Source organism: Enhydra lutris, unplaced genomic scaffold (genome assembly GCF_002288905.1).
Source record: "Enhydra lutris kenyoni isolate GAN:26980312 unplaced genomic scaffold, ASM228890v2 scaffoldscaffold12, whole genome shotgun sequence".
In the NCBI taxonomy this organism is placed as follows: Eukaryota; Metazoa; Chordata; class Mammalia; order Carnivora; family Mustelidae; genus Enhydra; species Enhydra lutris.
Genome location: NW_019154096.1, coordinates 13,766,528 through 13,783,364, shown reverse-complemented (window position 1 = coordinate 13,783,364; position 16,837 = coordinate 13,766,528). Strand labels below are relative to the sequence as shown.

The window sequence follows — 16,837 nt, the reverse complement described above, 5'->3', positions numbered from 1 at the left end:
CTTTTCGTATTAAGGCTACGGAAACATGTGCAAGAAAGTAGTGAGCCTGGCCTAACGGCAGTATGGCAATGAAACCCCGCCTGTAAGCCAGGACTCCACAAATGAGGCGGTACAGGGCACAAGTACGAAGCGCCCCCCCCTTTCCCAAAGAGCTATGGCACCGAGGAATGACGCTCTTCCACCTTCTACTCTGTGCTGTAGATAGAAACACAGGTCACCGCTCCTCTTGGTAGTTGCAGCTGGAGTCCCTGTGTCTGGGTGACGCTGTGCTGACCACCGGGAGGCGGGGTTCTGCTTGCTCCCACCTCCCCCTCTTTCTACCCCTCATACAGATTTGCAATTACTTTTTGAAAAGCAAACTGGATAATCTTTACCTCTAGGGATGGATGGCAATACTGCCAATGCAAGAGAGAACAAACACATAAATTATAGTCAGCCTGCTCACTTCACTCTCAGTGGCATTCTTAATTTAGAAGAACAAACACAGCCACTGAAAATAAAACAGTCAGACCTTGGTTATTTGTGCCAAAATAAAAAGAATCTAGGTACAAAATCTTGGGAGTCTAACAAAAAACCCAAAATGGATTGATGTGAGTTTTGTTGCTTTTTCACCTAATCTTTGGGCCTGACAAGGGAAAAAAAATAGCCTTAGAAACTGTAGCTCCAGATGGTAGAAAGAAAGGGAACGGGCTAAGCAATCCCCCAGTGACTGAGAAGTGCTGTAATAATAAATTTTATACCTAGTCCAGTGAGTCCGAGGCCTGCCGAAGCTAAGATGTCCAGGCTGGGACATGCCAGGCCGGCAGGGCACGATGCTGGGGACGGGCTGGTTGCTATGGTAACCCCACTGCTTTCAAGTCCGAGGAGACATTTCCTTGCTTCATACATATTTAAGGCATTTCTCTCAACACTTTTCACAATCACAGACTATGAAAACACATAATGGGAAAGAAAAAGGTGACATGCAAGTAGTCTACAATGAACTGGGGAGGTGGGTGAGAAATGAATATGGTAATAAGGATTCCAGGAAGGAATATATTGATGCGGTTTTAAAATCAATTTAAGAATTCTAACCACTTATTTCTCAAGTTTGCTCCCTGTGGTAAAACCATAAAGGGTTAGTTATAATTTTCTGGGTGTGTCCTGTGTTCCAGGCACTGGGATAGAAGCTGTACATAAATCTTGATGCTTGCCAGAAACCTTCTGGATGGGAATTCTGATTCACCTTCAGGGAGGATAAGGGTCCTACCCATGGTCACAGCCTGGCTGAGCAGGGGCAGCAAGAGGACTGGACCTCAGGTGGTCTGCCTGTACAGCCCATTCCCTTGGCATCCTCTCGCTGTTACATTAAAGCTTTCTCCCCTTGATCTCATTTTTACAAAACAACTCAAACTTGTCACCACATATAGACTGCATAGTAACAGTCACTTACGTTTGACATTTATAGCCTACTAGTTAACTAACAGAACTTGAAGTACCCCTGTTCCTCACGGACGGCATTACCGATGGCAAAGCTTATGGTAAAACAAACTTGTAAACAATAATTTTTTTTTCTCAATGGACTCCTCTAGAAAATTGGAAGTGTGAACTCAAGAGGAGAGCCTCCAATGGGCAATAAAGAAAATTTGTGACTGAAAAAACAGTTAAAGCAGTACTCAGCATCCGGGTCAGGCAGACAGAACTAAATGGCCCTGGGATGAGATGCGGCTCTAGAATTCTCACTTATCATCTATAGCCCCCTGACCTGGCTCATTTATTACTGAACTCCAGGAGATCCTGTTGTGCCTGACACTCTTCACATGCACAGTGTCTCTTCTGGCTTTATCTTCCAGTCTTGGGAGTCACTGTGTCTGCAGGGACTCCAGTCAACTCAAATTAGTTAAGCATGACACTTCAGGATACATAAAATTAATGTCCTGTTCTCTAACTTTAAACTCATTTTATCACTTAGAAACAAACCTCTCTTTTTCTTTTAAAGTTTTCTTTTGATGAAGGCATGCTTGTTTTTCTTAAGTTGGACACTGAACACCATGTTATTTACGTATATAAAAATTGTCTATGATATACCTTATAGCATGATACATATATAATAAGATGTATAGAAATTAAAAAATGGAAAGCATAACTATTTGGGGGTTTTACCTACTAGAATAAAAAGATACATTAATGTTATCACTCTGTACATGTTATTATGCGACTTGCTTCTTTTATTCCACACCATTCTTGTCCTTTGACTCTGGTACATAGGTCTCTTCAGGGTGTCTAACTGGATGTACAATGCTGGCGGGCAGGAGGATAACAGATTTTCAGTGTGATTAGAAGGTCCCAAATTGCTCCTCAGAGTGGCTATGCCAATTTGCCTCTTTCCTCACATTCTCACTAGCATTTAATATCATTAGGTTTATTCCATTAAATTTTGACTATACATGGAATTATTGAAATTTTGTAACATCTTAGAGAAGTTCCAAGAAGACTGAATGGGGGACTCATCATTATTTACTTTTGATTATTATTATTATTTTATTATTTTATTGAAGAGAATGAACACCTATTCTTTAAATCTCCAGGGCTAGCAGAGTCGCTCGCAAAGAGTACGTAAATTAAATATTTTAAAAATTACATTGGATATGTACACATACACATTTACGACAATGTTTAGCCTTATCAACTCTCTGATAACCTAATAAAGCTGAAAGCTACCAGGTTGCAATTAATAAAAACACATCTTTTCTTTCTTACTCATATGTTTGTAAGAAATAATGGTCATTAAAAATGAACTCCAAAACCAACACATAAAGAAAATGATGATCAAAAACAAATGTTTTTACTAACATATATTTAAATAACAGTATAATATATAATGACATATATATTATATAGAATATTTAATTCCATGTATATGAAAATACACATGTATATGAAATAAAAAACTAATCTAGAATGGGATAGGATATGTGGTCCTCTGGGTCTAGATCTGAACCAACCTTGCTTGGTTGTTTCGGCTTTGGTTTAATACTGATGAAGACATCGAGCTGTTCCATCAACTGAGCAATGAACTGTGGATCAACTTCAATTTCTTCCTTCATATCAAACATCAGCACAAGGGGAAGACAACCCTAAGAAATGTCACAGTAGAAAGTGTAGGAGGTAAAACGTTACTCATTTAAACATCTGATAATTTAACATGCCTACAAATAATGCAATATTCTATGGGCTGAAAGAGTAAACCAAACTATTAAAGCTCAATCACATGCTTTCACAAAGCTTAGGGAATTTGTGTGGAAATAATGCTGAGGGCACAAACTATTTTTGAATGACAAAATTATATGTGTCTGAATTTTCTGTTATTGGCCCTGAGTTTTTTACCCACTTTCCACCTCGGAAAATTCATCCATTCTCTGACTTCCATTTTGTTAGTGATGCCAGAAACTAGACACTGAACCACATCAAGGGGACTAATCCTGTGCTTTTGCTCAAAGACTTACAGTACTGGTTTCTATTGTCTTCTGAATGAAATCTAACCATGTTTCAGCATTTCAAGATCTCCATATTTTGATACAGCTTTGCTTGTAAAATCATAGGTCTGTATGTTCACACATCTGCCCCGTCCTCCAGGCTAGACCAGCCTCCTATTTTTCAAACGGATTCTATACTTTGGTCTCAATTCACCCAAAGGCTTCTTCACCAACTGAAGACCTACCTCTCTTCTGGTGCAGCTCCAACCTTACCTCCTTCCTGGAGTAAAGTGCTACTACTGTTTCTTCTTTTAGCTTTCTCACTTTTTTAGCTCTGCTGAGGTCTGCACTTGTTTTTTTCTCTGATGCTTTCTTCCTGGCCCCGAATCTACTAACTATAGGAATCTCATACTTGATTCCCAAGACACTCAGTACTAGCCCGACTGCTGGGTTCTGTACATAAGTATCAGGAGAAGTAATAGTCAAATACACTAGAATTAAAAGAAATCACTGTGTTCTATTTTCCTTATGGATAAAAGTGATTTCTGTTTTAAAATATATATTAAGGCTTTTCATTTCCTTTAGAGATTTATTTATTTATTTGAGAGAGAGACAGTACACATACATGACTTGGGGGAAGGGTAGAGGGAGAAAACTCAAGCAGGCTCTGTGCTGAGTGTGGAGCCCAATTTGGGGCTTAAGATCATGACCCAGAGATCATGACCTGACCGAAATCAAGAGTCAGACGCTTAACCAACTGAGCCACCCAGATGCCCCTAGGTTAAAGCCTATTAATTTATCCCTCTCTTCCTCCCTTATTTTATTTATTTTTTTAAAGATTTATTTATTTATTTATTTATTTGACAGACAGAGATCACAAGTAGGCAGAGAGGCAGGCAGAGAGAGAGGGGGAAGCAGGCTCCCTGCTGAGCAGAGAGCCTGATGCGGGGCTTGATCCCAGGACCCTGAGATCATGACCTGAGCTGAAGGCAGAAGCTTTAACCCACCGAGGCACCCACTCCCTTCTTTTAATATTGTACAATACTGTATCTCATTGCATATTTATATTTTTGGTAGGTATGATCAAAGTATGAATATGAATTCCTAACTATACAGAATGCCTGAAAAAGTTCACTTAAAATAATACCTAAAGAAAAAAAGCAGAAAAAAAGAAAATTATGAAGAGCAATCATAATCATCTTTGGACACGAATATGCTACCTAACTAGTGGTATATTAAAAGTATCCTTATGTGATGCCCGGGTGTCTTGGTCAGGTAAGCCGCTGCCTTCGGTTCGGGTCATAATCCCAGGATCCTGGGATCCAGCCCCACATCTGGGTCTCTGCTCAGTGGTGAGCCTGCTTCTCCCTCTGCCTGCTGCTCTGTCTGCTTATGTGCTCTCTCTCTCTCTCTCCATCAAATAAATAAATAAAACCTTAAAAAAATTTAAAAAAATAAAGTATCCTTATAAACTAAGCTTGGCTAAAAAAAAATCATTCACAACAAAATAATTATGTATTATAATCCTTAATGATTATAACAAGTTCTTATCTCTCAGATTTTCTGGGGTCCCTGGGTGGCTCAGTTAGTTAAGCATTGGACTCTTGATTTTGGCTTAGGTCATGATTTCAGAGTCCTGGCATCCAGCCTGGAGTTGGGCTCTGTGCTGACCATAGAGTCTGCTTACGATTCTCTCTCTGCTTATCCTACTGCCACTTCCCTCCCTGCTTATGCTCCTCTCTTAAAAAGCAAAAATTGGACTTTCTGAAAGTTTCTCAAAAACAAATTCTGCAAGTTAATATTAGTAAAGACCACGCCTAAGGCCTACTGTTTCAAATGTCACTAAAGGTCAATTTCTTGAACAGGAGAATACAATGGTGTTTTTAATAAGATAATTTGTAAGTCCACATTATGTCAGTCGATCCACTTTGTTAATATGTACCAACCTATACACTGCGGTGCTGTTGTTTTTTATTTCTTTCCAGTGTACCAGAATTCATTGTTTTTGCACCACACCCAGTGCTCCATGCAATACATGCTTTTAAATGAATATAGGAAGGACTGTGGAAAGAACCAAGATGCCCTTCAATGGACAAATGGATAAAGAAAATATGGGCCATATACACTATGGAGTATTATGCCTCCATCAGAAAGGATGAATACCCAACTTTTATATCAACATGGATGGGACTGGAAGAGATTATGCTGAGTGAAATAAGTCAAGCAGAGAGAGTCAATTATCATATGGTTTCACTTACTTGTGGAGCATAGGGAATAACACTGAGGACATGGGCAGATGGAGAGAAGTGAATTGGGGGAAATCAGAGGGGGAGACAAACCATGACAGACTATGGACTCTGAGAAACAAACTGAGAGTTTTGGAAGGGAGAGGGGTAGGGAGTTGGGTGAGCCTGGTGGTGGTGGGTATTATGGAGGGCACGTATTGTATGGAGCACTGGGTGCATAAGCAATGAATTCTGGAACACTGAAAAGAAATTAAAAAAAAAAAAGAAATACTGCACATTTTAAATAGGAAGCAGTAATGAATTATATAATGGCTATTTACTTCAAAGCATTAAAACAAATATGTGGCTTGAATACCATTTTTTAAATTGTATCAGAGATCTGAGAAATGTTCACATGTTTCATGCTACCAAAATTTGTATCTTTGAGGGTAAAAGGTATTTTTACTTTTCTGTTTAAATAGACTTTCTTTGTCAAATGCGGACAAATACTACATGTCAGGTGAAAATAATCACCCTGCATGAAATACAGTGCATTATTTCATTGTATACTCTTCTGTGTTTAGTTTAAGTTAAAAAAAAAAAAATACTGCAAAGAAATTACTCGCCTATGTAATGAAATTGAGCCTGTAAGGGATTACATACTTTATTCTTATTTTACTTCCTGTTAGCAAGAAACTTATTTGACAAGGCTTCCAAAGTGTTTTCATAAATACCACAGTAGTAAGGTGTGTGTAGCCACATACATTGTACCCAAAGAAGTAAATAAAATAAAATGAAATTGTAACACTAATTTCAGTAAACCTACCATGAGATATTGCCTTGCAAGACAGACAGACTCAATGGTGCCCTGGAGGTAGACGGTGGATTTCTTCTGTGGATTACTGGGGTCAGGAAAGTGGATCTGAGCACCTGTTCTTTGCATGATATGTTTGATGTTGCTTCCATTTCGACCCATCATAAAGAGATGATGTTGAGCTGCAATGTCTAGTTGTGTGCTCACGGGAATAGCTGATGCCAGGCTCCCAGCGAGATGTTCCAACAGCATGGCAGTTCCTTCCTACGAGAGAAGAGTAGGAAAGAAATAATCCTACAGAATAACTGTCCACATACAAGGAAAGATTCTAGTGCACTTCTAATAACTATGGAGAAACTCAACACATTCTATAAACCAAAATGCAATTCGAAGGAAAATTCTGGAAAATGAATTAATTTAAAATTTAAAATCCTTTAAAAAATAAAATTTGCTTTGGGTCACTGGGTGGCTCAGATGTTTGAGCGTCTGCCTTTGGCTCAGGTCGTGACCCCAGGGTCCTGGGATGGAGCCCTGCATCAGGCTCCCTGCTCTGTAGGGAGTCTGTTTCTCCCTCTTCCTCTGCCCTTTCCCCTCACCGCTTGTGGTCACTTTATCTCTCACTCTCTCTCTCAAATGAATAAAATCTAAAAAAAATAAAAATAAAACTTGCATAATTTGTACACTTAGGATGTTATAATTATCTCAATTACTTACTTACCTTCACAGCACTGGTGTTATTCTGAGACCCTCGTACTATCACAGTAGCACCATACAGTCGAGAACGCTGCTTAAATGACACCGAAATGTTGTACGTTTGTGATATGTGCTGAATCGAGGGGGAGTTAGGATCGGGAACTGGTTGAAGAATCCCAGCGATTGGCAGCTCAAACATCAGCACCAAAGGAAGCAGCTCCTAAATGAAAATATGAGAGCCCAAGCAGACAGCTGAATCACCACACATTTAGAGATGTGCATAACTTATTCCTTCCTTTCTGAGGATGGAATTCTAAAAGGTAAATTGTTTTTATTACATACATAAGCTTGGGTAGAGTTTGTAAAGTTTCTCAAATGAAAGGAGTCTTTTGTGAAACCTGAGAGTTTGTAACTTAAACAGCCTGTGGAATTCTTCCTTGGGCCTCTTTTTCATCATTTTAAAATCGTCAGAGAAACTGAGTCAGGTACAATCTGGAATCTAAGAAATATCTTCAACACATTCAAACAACTTCTGTCACTATTTCCAAACTACTGAACATACGATTTGGTTATAAACTGATACATGAAGATATTTTTATTGCCTTATGATGGAACCATTGCTGACACTGATTTACAGTATTAAAGTAATAAATAGTTACCCGAATTCTAACTCGGGCAGATTCTACTCCTGCTGGTTGTCCTGCTATAGATACCTGCAAAAGCAGAAAATACAAAGTTAGATTTTAATCGAGCCCACATCTGTTTCTCCGGTCCATCCACACCCTTGCCATTCAAAATGTCATCCAGGAAAGAACAGCACTGCCCTTCACTGGGAGCTTGTTAAAAACGAAGGATCTCAGGCACCAACCCAGTCCTACTTAATCATAATTTGCATTTTAATGAGCTCCTTTGCTGATTGGTGTCATTTGATTTACATCAACCCCTGGACTTAGCTAAACTTCACAGTCCCCATAATGCCATCCTGTCCACTTTATCATTTCTCTGGTTCACTGTATTTTTTACCTTTTATTAAACTTCTGCATACTGTATATCAGGTCTGTACTGTACATCACCGTACAATGTTATTGCTGCCGTTAAGTACTCAAAATATTGAACTACTTCATGCTAGGTGGTAAATATTGAACTACTTTATGCTAGGTGGTAAAAAATAATTATTGCTCCAACACTACCTCCAGCTCTCTCCTGGGATCCCCTGAACTTTCCCATGATCCATCAACTAAAGAATTCATCTTGCCTGAGGGTAAAGGCATGGGGCTTTAGGGCACTGTTCCTAATAGACCATGCCCCGTGCCAAACCAATTGTCAAATATTTTGAATACTGCCATTGCTTTCTATCTTCCTTATTTATGTCACTGTCGCATTTGTCCCCACAGAGAAAAGACTGTCACCTTATTCATCTTTGTGGCTGACAGTTTCTAGAACAGTGATTAGAGAGGAAACTTTCAAATAACACAAATAATACTATCCAATCATCACATACTGAAAGTGTATGGACAGGTGAGTTTCATTTGTTTTCAAACACAAAAACTAGAAAGAATGTGTATAAACTAAAGACATACATAATTTAGTCAATGCGAGGAAGATGGGCACCCGGGCACTGCCTCTGAGAAGGTGATGTGGTGCACCCTGGAGAACAATGTGTGTGAGGCTACAGACAGAATCCCCGCAGTGGACACGTGCTTGGAGTAGGCAGAGTTCCAGGTCCTTTCCTCACATTATGCTCTCTGGGCCTTGTCTCAGAGACTTCACTTTACGTTGCCATCACATTTACGCTGCTCCCGCCCTTCTACAACCACTTAGAGATGAAAAGTTTATAGCTTACCTACGCATCATCTCTTAAAAAAAGTAGAGCACCTTCAGTCTCCTTGAAAAGGGGCCATATATATTTTTTTAATTTTTATTTTTTGAGTATAGTTGACACATAATGTTACATCAGTTTCAAGTGATTTTAGTGATTTGACAAGTTTAGAAGTTATGCTATGTTCACCATAGCTATTACAATACCACTGACTATATTCTCTATGCTGTGCCTTTTATTCCCATGACTTATTCATTCCATAACTGGGAGCCTGTACCTCTTACTCCCCTTGACCCATTGTTGCCCATCTCCCCACTACCCTCTCCTCTGGGAACCATCAGTTTGTTCTCTACATTTACAGGTCTGTTTCTGCCTTTTGTTTATTCATTTGTTTTGTTTTGTTTTGTTTTTTTAGATTCTACATATTAGCAAGATCATATCGTATGTCTGTGGTTATTTTTGTGCTTCTGTCTCCCAAAAAAGATATGCATATGGAAAATTAAAGCTTTAATTCATGCAAAAAGTTCATGCAAAAAGACAAAGCACCTGGTTGCTTTTTTCTGCTTGGTTATTTCTGTTGGAATCTGGAAAGTGGATGTGGCATCCTGTTTCTTCCATCACTTTTTTAATATTGTTGCCACCTTTGCCGATTACATGGGAATGTTCTGTATGTGAAACATCCATCTTCAAGGTGACTCGATTACTCTATACGGAAATAATGTATTAATTCTTGATGCATGAAAAAAGAACAACTCCTTAAAACACTTTTTCTCCAAGGGAAGAGTACTAACAAAAAGTGACCCGACGGGAAACCCTATAGATTTCTTGGTAGTATTATCCTAATCTATAAATGTATATTTTCTATTTCTCTTTGGCTATAAAAAAGAAATTCTCACTTTAAGACAGATCTGTCAGAATAAATTGAAAGATACACACTTTACCAAGATAACTTTTTGGAAAGCAGCATTTAAATAAAGTCAGGCATAATTACAAATTAATTATTCAGTTTTTTCTTTAACAGAGATTATTCATGAAACATTTAATTCAAATAACAAAAAAAATGAAAATAATTACAAGACTAAATATATATAGGTTAGTAGGAGTGTTGAACTATGACAGAAACAATAAAAATAAAATTCAAAACTGAATAGGAAAATATTTGTAAATGTTGTTTTCACAATTTGTCTATTACTGTAAGTCAAATTTTACAGAGCAGACCTGTTATTCTCAGTGATAGGAAGAATGAGGAAGGGCCAACAAATCACAGAGCTCCAGAAGTAACATGGTTTACTTAAACCAATACAAAGTATAAGATTAGTTATAATAAAGCAAAATATAACATTCTAAGACATAATGAATAACTGTGATCATATTAGAATCTGTGTACTTAATTTTGGGAAATTCAGTATTATAAAATGAGAAAAACATGAAATATTTTCTCATTTGTAAGACTGATGTAAACATTCTTCAGTCCTCAGAAACTAAAATTAGAAAGTCAAAATACAACAAGATGTTAAAAATATCAATGGTTTTTACATAACCTTAATTTTTTTTTTTTTTTAAGATTTTATTTATTTATTTGACAGAGAGAGAGAGAGATCACAAGTAGGCAGAGAGGCAGGCAGAGAGAGAGGGGGAAGCAGGCTCCCTGCTGAGCAGAGAGCCCGATGTGGGGCTCGATCCCAGGACCCTGAGATCATGACCTGGGCTGAAGGCAGAGGCTTAACCCACTGAGCCACCCAAGCGCCCCAATTTTTAAATTTTAAACATATCCATTAAACACTTTGATTTTTAAATTTAGTTCTTCTTTTAGTTTAACATTTGAAGTTCAGGAAATCAATATTCTTCCTGGGAAAAGATTCCAGAATATTTAATAATTGTAAGGCAAATAAGTCTTAAAAATAAAAAAGAGTAAGAAAAGAAAAGAAAAAAAAAAAAGAGATCAGAAACCATTTCAGTGAAATACCAAGTGGCAAAACATAGTGGTTAAGAACCAGACAGCCTGGATTTAAATCCCACCTATTTGTTTATTAGCTACTGGATTCTGGGCAAATTCCCTAATATCTCTGTGCTGAGTTGGTTATGAACATTAAACAAGTTAATATTTGTAAGATGCTTATTAGCAAAGTGCCTGCCACGTAATATACGATTTAGAAGAGTTTACTAGGATAAATTCTCACAAATCAGTATACATTTTTACACAATTATATTTCCCTATTATCTAGCTTATACCTGCAGAGAGAGAAAGAACTTATAAGACAAAGTTGTCGAGTTTCACGCACATACAACTGAGATCATTCTGGCATCATAAAGGCAAATATGATAATTCTTCCAAACTTCATCACTTGCCCTATACTAATCAGCATCAAAGTCTATTTCTGAAGATGGCATATACTTACAAACACATATATATGTACTTATATGTACGTACATACACGTGTGTGTGTGAGTACATATATATAATATTATTCATTTACCTAGCTTGAGAACCTATTCAAATTTTAAACTAACTTTACATCCATTGTAGAATCACACATGCTTATTTTAAAACCCACCATTACTTTCTCCCGGTTTTTCTTCTCCAAATGGTTCTTTTCATAACAGCATGAAGTAGCCCTTGCAGAGACAAGGTTCTGACATCTGAGTGTCCTTAACATTCACTTACTTTTGTGTCTAAGACAGACATGATCATTTCCTTGGCCTCCTTAACATCTTCTTTCTTTCCAGAAACCTTAATATGGGGATCTATAAGAAACCAAAAACAAAGGGCTCATATAAAACCCCAAACTCTTTGTTTTAAAATTGATGTTACAATGTAAGAAAAGAGATTCATAAGAAATTCAATACTTAATTCATTTTAGGTATGTTAACATTGTAATCAAAACAGGAATATGGAAAATCCCCAAGGAGTATATTTTTCTATGTGGACTTTTTTCCTTCTGAAAGCTGGCTAAACTATTGAACTGCAAAATAAGTTTATCACATAATTATTTTTTAAACAAGTAAAGAATTTATAAATTCAATTTATTACTTACTACATTCTTGCTACATTCCAAGCCCTGATTTAAGGCTTTAAGTCTATTAACTCATTTAATCTACCCCACAGCTTTGTAAGATTCTTTTCCTGAGGAAATTAAGGCACAGAGCAGTTTAGTAACTTGCCCTAGAAAACCACTAAGAGACTCATTCATTACAATCCAACGTCTTCCAACTCTGGATTCACACTTTTACACTACGTGATAACCTAATTCAGAACTTATCTTTACATACCAAGATTATTAGAATAAAACATTATGATTCAGCAGCATTTATTCAGAATTAGTGTTAAATGACTAATATATGTATTAGTATATAATCAATATTATTGATTACTGCCACAGAATGTTATAAAGGAAAACATTCATTCAGCAAGTATTTTCTGAACTCTACTATGTACCAGGCACTATTCCAGGGGCTGGAGGATATATTAGTAAAGAAAAAGATACTTGTCCAGATGCAGCTTACAGTCTTATATACAGGGAGACAAAAATGAATCAAATAAATTATCTAATGTATTAGAATATAACTTATAAGAAGGAGAACAAGAGAGAAGGGTAAAGAGTACCAGCTGTGGGAAGGGGGTCAGCACATCAGGCCTCACTGAGAAAGTGAGGTCTGAGTAAAAGCTTGAAGGAGGTGAGGCAGTTCGCCAAGCTGGAATCTTCACAAGGAGACAAACATCAGAGCCAAAACTCCGGGTGAGGATGCGTCTCTTCACCTCTCTCTTTTGTCAGGTTTCCAAATCTCCCCTGCAACAGGGTGTTCTATTACCCCATGGGTCGGCGTGACAGAGACCAAGACCATTTGGGGGGAAGCCAGAAGTTCTATACCATTAGACTAAAGTGATAAGGCTGAAGAGCAGAGAAGTCATCATCATCACCATCACTAGTGATGTCAACCTCACTGACCCCCTACAGCACACCTTCTCTGCTGAGTCCTTCCTACTCGGAACTACACTTCAGATCAGCAACGGGGTCCGGAAATGTTTGCTGAGCATTTTCTACAATTAACAAGCAGTTCCAACTGAGTCCTTCCAAACCATCACTTCTCTAGGATAAGAAAAGAGAATCACCTGGTGGGAATTTTATCAAATTCCACATACTTCCCTGATACTGTGACTTACGTATCCCCATCCAACAGTCCATTTGAAAATCAATGCCATGATGAGCACGTCATATTCATAAGGTAAAAATAAGCAACTGAAAAGAGAGAGGAAGGAAGGGAGGGAAAGATAGAGGGAGGGCGGGGAGGGAGCGTAGAAACCCTGTACTATAGCTACAGGCTCTTAAGACCAGGATGAGCAATCACAGTCAACAACAGTGCACCACCAAGTTTCAGAGCTCAGGAATGCCTCTGGCCTCCTGTGGGGACATCCCAACAGCTGTGCTTAATTTGAGTCAGCTGTCACCTCCAGCCACCCGCGCCACCCCTCCTTCCCAGACTATCTCCTGGGACCTGCCCTAGGCCTTAGACTCTTCTCCTTACCCTGTTCTTTAATCCTTCCTCTGATGCCTGCCATGTCACAGGGACACTATGAAGATGAAAGATCTTAGGATTGGTTTAAACCTTCTAAAACGTTTAAGTGTCAGGTATTATAAGGTCACGGGCCTAGAAGTAGGGCAAAACGGATGTCAAACAAGCTGAAGTCAGTATGGCATCATGTTCACATCACTTACTCTTTAGTGTATCTTAACAGGAACCACGTTTTCTCTGTAAGATTCTCACCAACTTTAACATATTTATGTAAACAAAGCATTTTCTTCAGTAATTCTTATTATATCCATTATAGCTCCTCTAGGAAATATTCACATTACGAGCTATCTACATTCAAAATTTTTAACCCAGCTATCTTTGACTTTGATTTTAGTTACCGTCCGCTGGCTCTGATGTTTATCTCCACTGAAAATGCTTACTACTGGGGGATAAGAACCTGGCATTTCTCAAAATACACCTGATGGCATTCAATTGTAGCATCTGTTAAAATGTACATTCCTGGGTCTTCAGAATCCAGTAATTTGGCATTTTGTTTGTTTCCCAAGTTATTTTTCAATCATGTGTTGGACAGACCAGATAAAACCACATAAAAATAGAACTGTAGTGTCTTATGTATCAGCCAAGTATATATAACATAAAATGGTTCTACAGGAGAAAAATGCATTTTCTTACAAAATAAATTAACAGTTAAGTATTGAGCGGTATGCTAATATGAAAACCCATTACTTGTACAGGTTGGATAATCACATTAAAATTCCTATGCACCTGTAGAGGGACAGGAAGCCTCAGATCCAATTTATGAGAGAATTTTATTTTCTACCATCTCTGTATCAACAGAACAATAAAATGAAAAGCAAATGCCAGAACGGAAAATACATTTTGTTTCAAAGTGAAAGAGCACCATCTAGTGACCTAAAATTATAAATTATCAATGGACATAGAGATGTACACACAACACACAGTATCCAGGACCCAAATCAGCACTTGTTTGGAAAATGGTTCTTTAAATAATCAAGTCTCATAAACTATCATGAGAAAATCAATCAAGAGAAAAACAATCATGACAATATTCTGGTTTAGATTGCTAAAGTGGCCAATAATAGTGTCTTCCTCATGCCCTCCTTTGCCCTTGCTTAGAAGATATCTACAGGATGTGAGCTCTTATTCCACGCTGGACTTACTGTGCTTATTTCAAATCCTGAAATTCAGTTCTCTGTATTCAATGAATGTTATCTTTCACAGTTTAAATGTATCCTTGCAAGGGGCTGAGGTTTTACTCAGACCTATTCTGGAACTACTTGATGGAGAAAAGTTACAGGATTAGCTCTATTAATGAACATAAAAGAATGAGCCAGCTATGAAGATTGCTGGAAGATGGCAGAGTAATAGGGAATGACTGTAAAATCTCCCCTGACCCAAAATAATTGCTTTGAAGGACAATTCCACTTTGGGCATGAAAGTTTTGAGCTATTCACTCTAAAAATAATTATCCATTGCTTTATAATCAACCCTCAAGCTCTCTAAATACAAGGATTGTCTTAATTGGTTTTATAACTTCTCGGTGCCAGACAAGTAACAGATATTCATTAAACAGTAGGTGAATGGACTGAAGGAGCCCCTATTTTTGGAAATGGCTTCCTAGACGGAGGAGATGGAAATTCATGGGAAGAGACTAAACTTCATATCTAAGGTGATCATAGGTCCTGTGTGTCCCAGAACCATTTTGACTTCAAATATTTTTATCTCAGTACCTCTATAAAAATAGAGAGAACTCTCAGATGTCCATCCAGAATTGTGGCTTTTAGATTTCTGCCCCATCAATCTGTTTACACTTCTGTAGTGTAATCCCATGGAAGAGAGGAAGACCAAATGGTGTTCCAACCTTCAATAAGTTATATGAAGTTGTATGGACATGGGTAAAAAATGGGTATTTTTTATGTGTATACTGCAAAAGAGCTAAACCTTTGAGCAAAAAAGGTTTTTATGACTTCCATATGGAAATTCATAAGGAGTTGATAAGGCAACAATTGTTTTTATAAGAATACATGCTAAAAACCATATTTTCAGTAAATATATATATTTTTAAAAAGTTGGGATATTTATATGAGCTTAAGTGAAGTTTAATTATGATTTTAAAAAGATTAGCTCTTGGTACTCTGGTTGCACTCTCTAGTTTCCCATACTTGGAAACATTCCCATTCCTGGAAACATTAGTAAAAATTTTTATTGCATTTTCCTTCTCTCCTCAAGCTTAAACCTCCTTTCATTTCATTCTTATTCCAGAGCAAAATGTATAGGACAGATTTATGTCAGCTTTATCATTGTATTTATTATGCTACAGAAAGTAATGGATTATTGACATATGATCAATTCAAGCCATCACTGTTTCACCAATGATCTGTTGATAGCTACTCTCCTGTCTCCATGACTGAGTATTGTTGTGAAAAGATTCAACACCAAAAAATCAAAGCAATGCTTTCATTCTCAGCAGGTTCTCTTGGAGAGAGAAAACAACAGAAAATCCCTAGTTTAACTAACCTGACTCCTCCCACCCACAACACCCAAAATAAAAAAGACATAATATTAGCGCTGCTCTTCTGTTTACAGGGAAAACGTTCCATGTCATGGCCTGAAATCAAGATGGCTTTGGTACCTTTTATGAATGTATATAAAACTGTCAAACTGGCCTCATATCCATAAGAAGAGAGCAGTGGACAAAATTCACTTTCTTTTGGCTTGGAGCTCTCTTCACTTTTATTTCAAGCTCTTCCTAAAAAGTCTTAGCCTTTAAAACTGTCTAATAAGAAGGACATTGGCTGGGGCTGGGTCCATCACCACTGTTAGAAGTGGTCAGGGTTGATAGAGAGGCCTCTCCAACTTCCTCTGAAATTCCCTGCAACCACTTGGAATATATCCACCGCTAGCAAGTAGTTAGTTCCAAAGTAGTAGTGGGAATTTTTTTTTTTTTTTAAATAAGAAAGACTGTGCTGTAGGGTAAGGATTTTATGAAACACAAAATATAAACCAAGACTCAGAAAAAGGCCTGGACATCTCCCAGGTACTGGCTGACTAGGATCATATAGGGAAATGCCTTGAAAAGCCAGCAGATATCAAGCAGAATGTATTAAAGGTTTTGATGACTGACTCCGCAATAGATTCCTTTCACATTGCAGGGAAAATATATAAATTCCACAATGATGATAATAAGTTCTGAATCATAAGTAAGTCTTAAACAAGATCTGTTACCTTGAAAAAGTCACTGAATCTCTGGAGGAGAGTTTCTTCAATGAGGGAGTTT

The 16,837-nt window shown here is 37.7% G+C and overlaps 1 protein-coding gene across 2 annotated transcripts in view; it reads right to left on the bottom strand.

Annotated features, from left to right (window-relative positions):
* Positions 1–16,837, bottom strand: part of LOC111144875 (BicC family RNA binding protein 1) — a 257,684-nt gene that overhangs the window by 29,484 nt on the left and 211,363 nt on the right. For both annotated transcript variants that reach the window (XM_022499445.1, XM_022499446.1), the window contains exons 4-10: positions 11,672–11,751; positions 9,553–9,711; positions 7,847–7,900; positions 7,213–7,407; positions 6,507–6,758; positions 2,985–3,116; positions 741–927 (exon numbers count right to left, since the gene is read on the bottom strand). In XM_022499445.1, the coding sequence (XP_022355153.1) occupies positions 741–927; positions 2,985–3,116; positions 6,507–6,758; positions 7,213–7,407; positions 7,847–7,900; positions 9,553–9,711; positions 11,672–11,751 (1,059 nt within the window). The remainder of the gene's footprint in view (positions 1–740; positions 928–2,984; positions 3,117–6,506; positions 6,759–7,212; positions 7,408–7,846; positions 7,901–9,552; positions 9,712–11,671; positions 11,752–16,837) is intronic.